This window comes from Engraulis encrasicolus, chromosome 14 (assembly GCF_034702125.1).
Source record: "Engraulis encrasicolus isolate BLACKSEA-1 chromosome 14, IST_EnEncr_1.0, whole genome shotgun sequence".
In the NCBI taxonomy this organism is placed as follows: domain Eukaryota; kingdom Metazoa; phylum Chordata; class Actinopteri; order Clupeiformes; family Engraulidae; genus Engraulis; species Engraulis encrasicolus.
Genome location: NC_085870.1, coordinates 15,767,816 through 15,782,237, shown reverse-complemented (window position 1 = coordinate 15,782,237; position 14,422 = coordinate 15,767,816). Strand labels below are relative to the sequence as shown.

Genomic DNA, 14,422 nt, shown 5'->3' with positions numbered 1-14,422 from the left:
CTACATGAATGAAGACCATAGGATACAGCTGAGTGGGGGTGGGGCCTAGTTCACATTGGAGGGCATTAGTCTATTTCATTTTTCACTACTACTAAGGGGGACGTTATGATGAGGTCAAGGGGGTGTTGGGAGGCTTATGATAAGGGGGTGTCAAGGGGGTGTTTGTTCAGAAAAGGTTGAGAAGTACTGGACTAAATGGTCAAAATAGTGCCCTTGTACTTTAATCATAGCCCACATACCAATATCCTGATAGGGAGGAGGGGAAGCCCACTTACCAATATCCTGATAGGGAGGAGGGGAGGCCCACTTACCAACATCCTGATAGGAAGGAGGGGGTTCAAACGATGCGCTGACTGGTTCCGACTGAGGTGCGCTGGCCATTGGCTGACCTCTGTACGGTGAGGTTCTCATTCCGTATCCTGACTGAGGGTTGCCAGGTTGGTAGCCTGAGTACCGCTGGGTAGCGGGGTTATGCTGGGTAGCGGTGGGGTTCTGTGGGTAGCCTGAGTAACGCTGGGTAGCGGGGTTATGCTGGGTAGCGGTGGGGTTCTGTGGGTACTGCGCCGCGACATCTGTCGTGTGAGTGGTAGTGGCCACCATCGCTGCATATGGACAATAAAGGGACCAAGAATTAAACATTTCTCATTGCAATTTCATTGGTTAAGGGAGTATAGACTTTAACCAAGAACAATAATAGGGATGAATGCAATTGGTTAGGTAGAAGCAAATAGATGAATCCACTATCACCAACTGGAACCATAACACCTTAAAGCGGCTACTGTACGGTGTATGGTGTTTGTGTCACCAGAGAATCTGTAAACGTCCAGATTTTCTGGCGTCACTGAAGTTCCCACTCACACTCAGTGGGGGCAACATGTGGTGTGCATATCCTGCAGCAAGCTTTTCTCTTGCCTGAATCATTTTTGAAAGGTGCACTGTGCAAGATTTTTAGTTTTTTAGAATTCATGCAACCCATTCACTAATGTTACCTTTTTCATGAATACTTACCACCACCATCAAATTCTAAGTATTCACTGTGACTGGAAAAATGCATTTTTCATAAATGAAAAGGGGGATCTTCTCCATGGTCTGCCATTTTGAATTTCCGGAAATAGCCATTTTTAGCTGCAAAAATGACTGTACTTGGGCCATACTAGAAAATATTTGTTTATTAGTAAACTTTCATGAAAAGATCAGATTTGGCAATAGGCAGCCCAGTTTCAATGAGCAGCATAGTTGCAGTCCCTTTTTTGGGTCTTTTGTGCATTATTTATGATGGGACAGTTACAGAGGAACAGGAAATGAGTGGGGAGAGAGAGACTGGGTAGGACTGGCAAATGTCCCAGGCCAGAGTCGAACCTGGGTCGCCGGCATAGTAACCTAGTGCCTTACTGTTAGGACACGGTAGGGCTCTAAATCAATTTTTTGATTGGCTGGCTGACCCACCAGTTTTTGATTATGATATGATTATGCTCAAAACACATTTGGATTTTATTGTGTTTTCAAGGTGAATAGAGCTACAGGTTATGCACTTAACAGTTTACAACACTGACGAGGTCTGCCTAGCAAAGTGGTGCGGGGAAGGATGCGATATGAAATGCAGCGAGGTAGAAAAATGACTGACTGAGTACTGGCAGCAAGATTGTCTCAAGAGCTCAGAATTCACCATTTATTTTTTCCTTTTTTTGTGCTTTTTGGCCTTTTTTGTTATAAGACAGTGTGAGAGTAGATAGGAAATGGCAGGGAGAGAGAGATGGGGCAGGGTCGGGAAATGACCCCGTCCGCACGTGGGCAATGTAAGCCCAAATGTGGGGGGCTTAGCATGCTGTGGAGCACCCCCCAAATTCACCATTTAAAGTTTTTTTTAATCAAAATGTTAATCAAAATGTTCTCCCCTGAGGGAGCATGCCCGCAGACCCCCCAAGTATGGCTTGGTTGCAGGTTTCATTTTTGGGGCTTTTTGGCTTTTATTATTACAGGACAGTATGAGAGTAGACAGGAAACGATTGGGAGAGAGAGAGATGGGGCAGGGCCGGGAAATGACCCCGGCCGGACTCGAACCGGGGTCCCCATGGGCATGCAAGCCCAAATGTGGGGGCTTAGCGCGCTGTGCCACAGCGCCCCCCCTTGGTTACAGGTTTCTTGCTTACTTACCATCCCCCGGAAAACTGCCAGTGACCTTCGCCAAGCAGAAGAGGCGCAGCATTAAGATGATGATGCCTGCGATGATTCCACAAATTATCTGCCACGAAGTTTTCCTTACATGGACAGAGAGGGGAAAAGTATTATTATTTTTTTTGTGTTTTTTAAAGTATTTTTTGGGGCCTTTTCTGGCCTTTATTGTTACGGGATAGTATGAGAGGAGACAGGAAACGGGATAGAGAGATGGGGCAGGGTCGGGAAATGACCCCAGCCGGACTGGAACCGGGGTCCCCATGGGCATGCAAGCCCAAATGTGGGGGGCTTAGCGCGATGCGCCACAGCGCCCCCAGAAATATATTTTTATCACACAGAATGAACATGTCCATCATTTCACAATGACTCATAATTGTACACAGCTGACTGCATTGAAGGCTGTTAAAATGGTGATCTAAATTTGTTTTAATAACACAATGACTACATGTGTACCTACTGTAGTACAGTATATTGTTTAGTGTAAGTCCTGACAGCAACGAACAGATACAGTATTAACAGTTTGGATGATGCTATTATGTGTGGTTAAAAAAGGTTGTCTCCTTTGTGAGAAAAAAAACACTGTAACGATTAAATATTTACCAATCGACCCCATCGAACAAAGATCTTTCCTCTTCTAATTTCCTCTTGTGATTTTCCTCACTGTTGTAGCACTGATTTTGTTCTTCTAAAGTTAATTCCTTTAATGAGTCGGAACAGCAGGATCGGTGTTCACAGTCACCACAGCAGAACTCATGACGCCCACAGCTGTGCCATTGAGACTCGCCATTGATATAGTACGTCTCACAATTTGCACCTGTAAAGTTAGAAAGAGCATAACAGAACAGTCAGTGTTGTACAAATATGAAGTACTGGAAAATCAGACTCAAGTGCACTGAGGCTACTGCTATACAGTGGCGTGCACAGACATTTTCAGGGGCTTGTGCTCCAAGGGGGCATGTGGAACTTCCAGCTGCCTTACTAGGCTACGAAGGCTATATATGATGTATTTGGTCATTTTGTGACACGTTTGTGATGGTCAAGCATTTGTACCGTGGGTGATCATGTCACACTGTGACAAAACAAATACAAAAAAATTAACTTTCAAAAAGGGCATTTTTTGTCCAGTGGGGCAATGGGGCAGATGCTTAAGCACCACCTTGTCCCTATCTGTGCACGCCTATGATGCTATTACGCAATCATGTTTTTGGAGAGAAGTAAAGGTGTTGTTGCTTTTTACTTTTATATAATGGTGAAATCCAAGCATGAACATACAGTTACTTACCAACATAACCACCACGACCACGACCACGACCACCACCTCTACCTGGGAAAATGTAAAAAGTATGTGGATTAGGATATTATGCAGGCAGGAGTAGGGCTGTGATGATATTGAATCGAATCATGATTAACCGTGATTCACAGTCACGATACTGTATCGTGATGCAAGGGCGCCGTATTGTGATGTGTCCTTTCAAAGTTCTGTTACCCTTTAGTCCAGAAAACAACCACATGACATGATGTGATCGTGCTCCCAAGCTTAAAATCATCAACATTATTCATTTGAAGCTTCATTATTAGCCCTTTGCAACTTATTTTATATATTTATATTTTTACTGTAAAATGTTAGCAAAGATGAAAAATTTAATTAATGTAAATATTGCAATGCATCGCAATAATACATGTGTCGCAATGCATCGTGATATTATCGCATCGTGGCATGTGTATCGTGATGTGCATCGAATCGTGAATATCAGAATATCTTGTACAGAGGAGTAGGTAGGCAACCGCCCAGGGGTGCATTTCTTGAAAGCGTAGTTGTTAGCCTGTTAGCAACTTCGGTAGTCACCAATGGGAAATTACATTGCAAACAACAAAGTAATGTAGTTAGCAACTATGGTTTCGATAAATGCACCCCAGTACTGCAGGGGCTTCCTGGGCAGCTGCCAGCTCCCATTACAGCTAGCAATTGAGGCCCTACGGACAGTGATCCCCAGCCACTGCATTTGGATATGACAATTTTGTATGTTTAAATCAGAAACAAAAACAGCACAATATGAATAAAATACAAAAAAATACAGAATCTTGTTCTTGTTACACTACTCTAGAATCCGTACACACACATTCAGAATACATTCATTCAGAATACATCATGATCGCATGGAATCACGAACATGCTTCTTGTGAAAGATGGAAGCGAAGTGAACTTGCTGCAGATGGGGTCGCCGGCGGGCCTATTCACTTGCTGAAAATACTTTGCTACATCATAACAAAATTGCTATGACATTACAGAGAGCCTTAAGTAACAGATTAAGACAGTCATTACAATCTTGGTGATAGTAGGGTTATAACATAGCCTCTGCGCTAAGGGGTTCAGTTAGTTGTGAAATTGAAAAATTATCAAAATGAAGAGCCAATACTCAAGTAGTGCTACTAGTCTGAAAGGAATTTGTGAGTTTTCGTAAGAATTGTGTACTTCTTGACACGTTTCTGATTTTTGGCAGGGCGTTGAGGAAGGGTCAAAGGCAGGCTTATTCAAATGGCGGCCCTGGGGCCAGATGCGGCCCTTGGATGGCAAGACTCCAGGTCAGAAAAAATGAAAAGAAATATGTGTGTTATCTGTGGCCGTGCATAATTTACGATCACTAACACTGCAGATTGGGGAGATATCTCCTATTCATTCACATGAGAGTGAAATCTTACCTAAAACAGTGTCATAAATAGACCATCACAAGGCTACTGAGAAATAGAGAAGCGAATGTCTGTTCTGTCTGGAAAGCCATCCACTTGTTTCACATCCTAATCTCGGACACCATTCTGCAGCAGTTATAGCCTACTACAGATTCCATGTTCGGCACCTTTACTGGGAGGAATTTGAAAAACTGGCCCTCAGTGAGTTTTAGTTCAATTCCCCTGGTCTAAAGCTCCCCAAAAATCAATGGATACAAGTTAGCAGCTCCCCCCATTATCAGTATCTTCTACAATATAGAAAGTGGTCCCTGCCAAAAAAGCTTGTATCCGTCCTGATTATGGTCTGAACTTTTTGGATGGCGCAGCTTTTCCCATATCACTTAATAAAATAATTGTTATTTATACCACGTTACTATTGACAATTTCTTATCAAAGGTCTGATCATGGTCACTTTTTGCTTAAAAAAAGGTCCATATTACCAAAATCAAATTAAGATATTCAGGATTTCCAGATACTGGCCCCTCTCTATCAGTCAAACAAGCTTCTGTGATTGTACTTGATATGGCAGCAGTAAAACACGTCATAAAATCCCAACGTGCCGCAGTGTTTAGGGGAGTAGGCCTACTACACTCAGATGGACCTGATGCCACACTTGAATAACCTGATTACTCACAAGGCGACAAGAGACGATAAGGTCTCGGACATGTGTATAGAGCCAGAAATCCCAGACACAGCGTTGTCTGTTTCACGAATTCCCTTCTATCATTTGGTACACTGTAAAAATGTACTGTGGAAATTGCTGGCCAATAATTGCATTAATTTCACAGCAATTTCCTGTGATCATATCGAGTTATTTTACTGTAATCACAATTATATTTCAATCTCAGTTCATAGTTCTTTACTGTACCCTGATAATGGTACCGTCCCGCGCACCCATATTCTTCTGAGGTACACTTGCCATGTTGCCATGCCACGTTCTCGTTCTCCATGACTGCCCTTACGGAAAAAATGTCAAAGAACTTTTGGTGTTTTCTCACAAAGAATTATTAGGTGAAACTAGTTTGAGTTAAGTACAAATTTAGTCTACATGGCTTACAGATAACGTGTATGATAATTACTGTTTTTGTATGCTTCATATAATGTTTGTAGTCATTTTTATAATAATACTGTCACTTTCCATGCTGTGGTGGTGTACTGTGCACATTAGAGTAAAATTAGATTATCCTTTATTAGATTATCCTTTATTGTCTCTTCAAGAGAGAAATTCAGAATGGACATGAGAAAGTGTGATTCACAATTAACATCAAATTACCACAATAGACAGACTTAGGACCACAAGAACAAACAAACATATAAAGAGGGTAACAGACAACCATTGTTAGTGTGTTACACCCAACGTTCCAGTTTTGGACCTGAGTCATCCAAAGGCATATACGGACAAGCCTGCTTCACTTGACAAGGCAAGGGTACATGTGACTGCAGCCAGTAAGTGTATTTTGCTACATCTTTACTAATTGTGTTCTGTAAAAGAAATTGTCAATTGTGTGTATCTGTGTTCATGCTCTAGTAAAGTCAGCTGTAGTATTGGGAAGGCGTCAGGTGAGCAATTATCAGGGCCACACCCACAGAAACTAGGTATTGTTTTTCTAATTGCTGGGGGCAGTGCTCATTGAGTGGCACATACGCCCATATTAGGAAAGTAAGTGCGCTTCCAGCGGCAGCTGGGCAGCGGCAGCCCTCCTCGTGCTAAGACCGACGAGTGACAAGACATGCAACTCCACCGAAGCAACGACACGTAAGGCACATTTTTTTTTTTTTCTCACTGCTGACCTACATTGACAATGTGTTTCCAGAGAATCCCAGTAATCTGCAGAAGGCGCAGGCCTTTCAAACCCTCCAACCAACGCAGAAACCTGGCCAACCTTCAGCCACTACAACCGAACACAACTTCAATCACCTCCTTCACTGTTGGTCTCTGGAACTGCCAGTCAGCTGTCAACAAAGCAGACTTTATCTCTGCTTATGCTAGTAGTCTCTCTGTTGACCTGTTGGCACTAACAGAAACCTGGTTGAAGCCTGAAAACACAGCCACTCCAGCAGCACTCTCAGCTAACTACTCATTTTCACACACAAGTCGGCTAAAGAAAAGAGGAGCGGAACAGGGATCCTTATCAAACAAGCATTGGAGCTATGCCCCCCTGCTGCCTGCCAACAACTACAGCTGCCTGGAATACCATGCAATCAAAGTCACAGCCCCAATCAAGGTGTCTGTACTTGTGATCTACCGTCCCCCAGGAACACTGGGCGACTTTATTGACGAATTGGATACGCTGATCTCCTCCATCACGGACCTAGGCGGCCCCCTACTTGTCCTCGGCGACTTCAACATACATCTAGAGAAGCCGTACGCCACAGACTTCAAGGCCCTGATGAACTCATTTGGACATTCAACTAGCCAGCTGCCCCCCGACACACAAGAGTGGTAACCAGCTCGACCTGATCATGACTAAGGACTGCCAAGCGGACAACATCAAGGTAACACCAATGCATGTTTCAGACCACTTTTTCCTCCATTTCACCACCTCCCTACCCGACCCTACACTCACCCCCCCTCCCTTGGTCACATATAGGCGGAATCTACGCAACCCTGTCACGCACTAGCTTTGCATCCAGTGGTGGCAGATGCCTTGCCCTCAGCAACTGTGCTCTCCTCACTCGATGTTGACACTGGCTACAGATTCGCTCAGCTCCACACTGACCTCCTGCCTCGACAACCTCTGCCCACTAGTCACTAAACCTGCAAGACCTTCACAAACCGCGACCATGGCTGACAGAGACCATCCGAGCTCTACGTACCACCCTCAGAGCGGCAGAAAGGAAATGGCGCAAAACCCGCAACCCATCTGACCTCGAAAAACTTAGATCTCTACTAGCCTCCTTCTCCGCCTCTGTAACAGCTGCCAAGACGACCTACTACAACGACAAGATCAGCAACACTACAGACCACGTAAGTTTGTTTTCTACATTCAAGTCACTGCTCAACCCTCCCCCCCCTCCTGCACCCATAGACCTTAACCCGGACAACTTTGCCACCTTCTTCACGGAAAAAGACGGCAAATATTAGCAAGCAATTCTGTGAACCACCCTCCCGCCCAGAAGACACCCCCCTGGAAAACACGGCGACTCCTGCAACACTTCATGAATTCACTCTGCTCTCTGAAGAAGACGTTTCCAGACTCATCACAAGAAGCCGTCACTACCTGCCTACTAGACCCAGTGCCCACGAACCTTCTTCAAGACATTGCCCAAACAGTGGTCCCAGCAATCACATCCATCATGAACTCCTCACTCTCCTCCGGCACTGTCCCCTCCGCCTTCAAACAAGCAAGGGTGACACCACTACTGAAGAAGCCTACATTGAACCCTGCTCATGTCGAAAACTACAGACCTGTCTCACTGCTTCCCTTCCTATCCAAGACGCTAGAAAGGGCAGTTGCAAAGCAAGTCACCAACTTCCTAAACCAGATCGGATTACTTGACCCAAAACAATCTGGTTTCAGAAGTGGACATTCAACTGAAACTGCGTTACTCTCAGTGACTGAAGCTCTAAGGACTGCAAGAACGGAAGGACTATCCTCGGTCCTCATACTACTAGACCTATCTGCAGCCTTTGACACAGTCAACCACAAGATCCTCCTGAGGATACTCACAGCCATGGGAATCACAGGCGTTGTCCACTCATGGTTCAACTCCTACCTCTCTGGACGCACCTTTGTGTGTCATGGCAAGGGAAGCTGTCTACGACTCACCCCTCTCCACAGGCGTACCCCAAGGATCAGTGCTGGGACCCCTTCTGTTTGCAATATACACATCCTCCCTGGGACGTGTCATTCAAACACATGGGTTCTCCATTGCTGATGACACCCAGATGTACCTGTCGTTCCGTCCAGAGGACACCACGGTTTCGGAACGCATCTCTGCCTGCCTCACCGACTTGTCAACATGGATGAAGGACCACCACCTACAGCTGAACCTGGCCAAGACAGAGCTCCTGGTGATCCCAGCTAAAGAGCCGCTCAGTCACAACATCAACCTCAAGATAGGCTCCACCATCGTGACCCCAAGCAAAGTCGCCAAAAACCTTGGCGTCATGATTGATGATGAGCTGTCATGCTCCAACTACATCAACTCGGTCACCCGGACCTGTCGAATCCAGATGTCCAACGTACGGAATATCAGACCTGTGCTGACACAATATTCTACACAACGACTGGTCCAGGCCACGGTCCTGTCCCGCGTTGACTACTGCAACTCACTCATGACAGGTCTACCTGCTTGTGCGCTAAAGCCTCTGCAGATGATCCAGAATGCGGCGGCACGGTTGATCTTCAATCAACCCAAAAGGACCCATGTTACTCCTCTATTTATTGAGTTGCACTGGTTACCGATCGCCGCCCGGATCAAGCACAAGGCACTGACCCTTGCCTACAAAACCATCACAGGAACGGCCCCAGCTTATCTGAAGGACCTACTAACGCCTTATGTTACTGGAAGAGATCTGCGCTCATCCAGCACAAGCCGTCTGGCTCTGCCATCCAGTCGCTCTAGGTACTCCCAGTCAAGATTGTTCTCCGTGGTGGTTCCCAAGTGGTGGAACAGTCTCCCAGAGGCAGCAAGACTAAGCACCTCTCTTGCAGAGCCTTCAAGAAACAACTAAAGACATTCCTCTTTCGAGAGAATCTACTAGACTAATGATTGAACTGGCCTTGCCCCAGGGCAGAATCCTGACATTATGTTTAGTTTAGTTTAGTTTGTGAGTGTGTGTTTGTGTGTGTGTGTTCTCATTACTTCCTCTTTAAAAAAAAAAAAAAAAAAAAAAAAAAAAAAAAAACTAACCCCTCTTTGTAATTGCACTTGTTGTTCTGTATATCTCCTGTGCACTTTGTATTTGCTTGTGATGTTGGCTTGATTATGTCCTCTTCTGAAAGTCGCTTTGGTTATAAAGCGTCTGCCAAATGCAATGTAATGTAATGTAATAATATACAAACCTAGATATTGCACATAGCCTACTCTGGACAATTGTAAACAATTGACAGTAATTTCCTGTGAGATTTTACAGTTAATTACTGTGACGCCCTGGTAATTCTTAACAGAATTTTCAAGCAAAAAGTGACCATGACCAAACATTTTGACTTGAAAATGACCATCGAGTAATATGGAACTGGCATAACAATCAGACAAAAATAAGGTGAGATAAGGCAATTTTAGGAATACCGGTAATATTTTCCCCCACTATTTAATGGTTTTTAAAATAAACAAAACTGTGTGCTTTAAACAGCATCAATGAACAATAAGTAGTTTTGAATTGTATGGTGAATTGAAGCGCTTGAAGGGTCCATTGGAAGTGTCATTTATATTGTCATGCAACAATGACGGCAGAAAAAATATGGGGATTCCCCAAAATGACTGCATAATGTGCGGTGAATGCCGAGTGAATCCATACAGCGTGGCCATCAGCACACCAAAATATTCGCCTCGCGGGTGCGCCAACTGAATTGTAATGTTCAAAGGGGAGCGCAGGGGAAAACGGTTGGGAACCGCTTTAGGCGATGGCTATTCGTGTTACATTACTGTAGCTGATATGATAATATTATTACCCGAACTTAATTTTGTAGCCTATACGGCAGAGCCGTGGATAAAATCTTGTCTACGGCTCTGATACCGCCACCAGAGAAAAGACCCTGCGCTGCCCCACCTACCAAATTGGAGAAGCGAATTTTCCTAAAGCAAACGTTGTGGCCCAAATCAAAATCTGAAGGTAGCCCACGGCTTCGTCACTGGAATCCCAATAACAAATGGACAAACGACAAAGTAATTCTTACCTCCTCGTGCTGAAACTGATTGAAGAGTCCATAAAAGCACCAGAACGCAAACCACCAACCTCATGTTTTGAGTTTGTCCCATAGCGTCTTGCGTATTCGATACCTTTTAGTCTTACCATAAGAATCCCCTCTCCCCTATCCCCTCTCCGACTACCCCCGATACGACTATGCTCTGTAAATGTATTATTCATAGACCTATATTAATATAGGCTTATGGTATTATTATCATCACAGTTTTTTTTGTAGGATGACAGGGCTGTGTTATTTCCCCACATAGCCCTTGCAGTAATGCTCGCGCACCCCCTGTGGTAGCCAATCTACCGATGAGACAAGGGTCTGTGAAGTGGGTAGGGTGGTACTGCAGCTGTCGTGCGACTAATGCTGTTATGCAAAACTATTTAGGATGAGTAGGCTATTTGACAGGTAGGCTACATATCGATTTCGAAATTCCAAAATATTGAAAGTAGGTCTTTGGTATATAGGCCTACCTATTAGATTCTCTGTGTTGTTGTAGGCCTATTGGATAGTCTACGCCTATTTGTTTTCACACCAGACAGATCTGGACCACCGTTAATCAGATGATTCACCTCATGTACAAGTAGGCCTACATAGACACAATTCACATGTACACATGTAGATCCAAACACAGTAGTAGGCTACATAAGCCTACCCATTACTCCTCTTCACAAACAGACTTTACCATCCCCTCATTTACCCAGCTGTCACCACCTTACCCCACATCAAACATACAGTAGATCAGGGGTGAGGAACCTTTTTCATTTGAGGGGCCACTTCAAATTCATCCGAGGGTTGTGAAAGTCCTCGGAGGGCCGTACCAGAGAAGTATATAGAGATATGCCAATGTAATAGGTTGCTATGGGCTCCTAACATGACCAGGTTTCGGTCTGCCTAAAGGGGCGTGTCATAATACTCCTAGCATTGAATAGAACAGTCCTTAGGTCTGCCTAGGTCTGCCTAAAGGGGGATTTCCCCCCCTCCCCCTTGCAATAATAGAACCCGGAAACAATGGGCCAATGGAACCTCTCTCTCTCTACTCTCTCTGGCCGTACTATGGACACAAACCAAAATTTCCCACTGCACTTTAGGCCAAATATTGAAGGTAGCCACCTTTAAAACAGGTGAAGGAGAGGATTGTGCACATCCCAGGGAAAGGTGCAGGACGAAGGGCAATTGTAGCTTTCAGAGTGAGAAGTCCGCACACTTAGAATCCTTTTTGTTGTATTTTATTTTTTCATGGCAGGATAACGTTTCGACCTCAACAGTCTTCTTCAGATTCTCTACAAACAAAGTCTTGAGTGGTGATTAGAACATGCCTGGCACCCCTCACCTCACCCCACCACTCAAGACTGTGTCTGTAGAGAATCTGAAGAAGACTGTTGAAGTGTGCGGACTTCTCACTCTGAAAGCCACCTTTAAAACACCTTCTGCATGTCCCCCGAATATAACTTAATTGTATTGCAAATGTATTTTCTAAGATACCTTCTCAAAATATGTCATATTTCATGTGAAGCTGCATAACATTCATATTATATCGGGGGCCAGATAAAACGGCCTCGAGACATACGTAGGTACGAGGGGTGGAGCAGAGGGGGGGGGCATAGGGGCCAGGAACCCCCGGCCTCACCATTTGGGGGTGGGGGGCCTGCCAGTGGCTTTCGATTGCCAAACATCTTGTAGGGGCCCCATTCTACGATATTTCGTGGGCCCAACGCCTCTGACACATCTCCCGCCCCCCCTGTCCCAATACCAGTGCTCCACCCCTGATAGGTACCCCTTCCCTGCAGTAGATTTTACTCATTCCTTCCCCACATTCCTCAATGTCACCATATGCAGATTAGAACATCATGTAGCAAGTATTTTCCCTCCCAGTCCCCGATCATGGGGTGGGGATTAGTTGTCACTAGGGTTTGTTACCTTCGCCAAGACAAAGTCGGCGAAGGTTATGTTTTATTATTTATTTATTTGTGAATATGTTTGTTTGTTTGTTTGTTTGTACTTCGTATAACTCAGTCAGAACTAAGCCGATTTTTATGAAATTTGGTGGGATGATTGGTCATGACCCAAGGAACAATCGATTAGTTTTTGGGAGTGATTGGGTCAAAGGTCAAAGGTCAAGGTCAAAATGTTTGTTTGTACTTCGTATAACTCAGACAGAACTGAGCCGATTTTTATGAAATGTAGTGGGATGATTGGTCATGACCCAAGGAACAATCGATTAGTTTTTGGGAGTGATTGGGTCAAAGGTCAAAGGTCAAGGTCACGAAAAGGTCAAAAACGTAAATTAAGCCAATTTTTATGAAATTTAGTGGGATGATTGGTCATGACCCAAGGAACAATCGATTAATTTTTGGGAGTGATTGGGTCAAAGGTCAAGGTCAAGGTCACGAAAAGGTCAAAAAAGTAAATTGAGCCGATTTTTATGAAATTTAGTGGGATGATTGGTCATGACCCAAGGAACAATCGATTACTTTTAGGGAGTGATTGGGTCAAAGGTCAAGGTCACGAAAAGGTCAAAAAAGTTTTTTCTTTGCCAAGCACTATATGCCAGAACAACGTGTGCATGCTGAATTGAATAAGAGGTCAAGACTGGGCCAAAAATGTAATATTACGATATTCCGGTCCGATTTCAATGAAACTAACACCAAAATTTGGAGAATGTTATGCCCCACACTCTGAAGATGGCCAGAAAAAAATAAGTGGCGTAGGCGAAGGTTTGCGCTCTACTGAGTGCCCATTCTAGTTCAGTGCAGTATTGGCTGAGGGAACAAAACTTTTCTTGTAATGTGCTTTCCCCACCCCAAGTCTAAGGCTTGTTATCTGCGACCAGCTGAAAGAAAGGTGAAGAATCAGTTCAGAGGATGGTCATGGCTACTTTCTACTGTATGGGTTAGGTGTGTGATCGCTTTGTCATTTGCATCAGTGAGGCTGGGGGTGGGGAGGTGTATCATCTTGGATGCTTAGTTGGAGATTTTATTCGGTCTGTTCTTGCTGGTGATATTGAAGAGAAACATTGGTAGCAGTAGAGTAGACGGGGCTGTATGATGCTCTGTGTTGTAGCAGAAGGAGATAGGGGGCAACAGTCACTGATGTACAGTCCACTAGTGCCCAGTTATTGCACTCATTGAAGTTTAATTCATTGTCAATTGTGAGACCAAGGTATTTGAGGGTGATGACCTGTTTGACTGATTGACCATGGATTCTTGGACACAATATGCATAAGAGGACAGCACCACCAATAGTCTATCTTTCAAATAAGCATAATTTAAAGTTACAGTTTTTCTCAATTGCTTCCACACAATTCTCGGAACATCTCATCCATTTCCCAACTCCCCTAACCAATGTCACTGAACACTAAACACAATTCCTTCTTTACACTCATACTTCAGTTTTAAAACACACTCTTTTCAAACCATTACACACAATTATCTGGATTACACACAATTTTCATGAAGGAAATCCCTGGTTGTCGCATTGAACACACCGTCATTCAAAATACTAAAATCAACCGCCATACTATGTTCACTTCCTCATCACATGGGCAGACTCTCTTCATACCGGTTTACAATCTGAAATCATCTCCCCATAAGGACACACATTGCATGTGATATTGATGAAAACATGAGTGGATGCAGTGAGAAAACATATTTGTTTAGTTT

General features: G+C 44.2%; 1 protein-coding gene across 1 annotated transcript; it reads right to left on the bottom strand.

Moving 5' to 3' along the window:
- Positions 1-2,132: 2,132 nt before the first annotated feature.
- On the bottom strand, positions 2,133-10,849 carry LOC134463134 (protein shisa-8-like). The gene is made up of 4 exons (XM_063216374.1): positions 10,746-10,849; positions 3,458-3,499; positions 2,776-2,989; positions 2,133-2,258 (listed from the first exon to the last, which is right to left on the bottom strand). Exons 1-4 carry the CDS (start codon positions 10,825-10,827, stop codon positions 2,147-2,149), a joined length of 450 nt encoding a protein of 149 aa, XP_063072444.1. The 5' UTR covers positions 10,828-10,849; the 3' UTR covers positions 2,133-2,146.
- Positions 10,850-14,422: the final 3,573 nt, after the last annotated feature.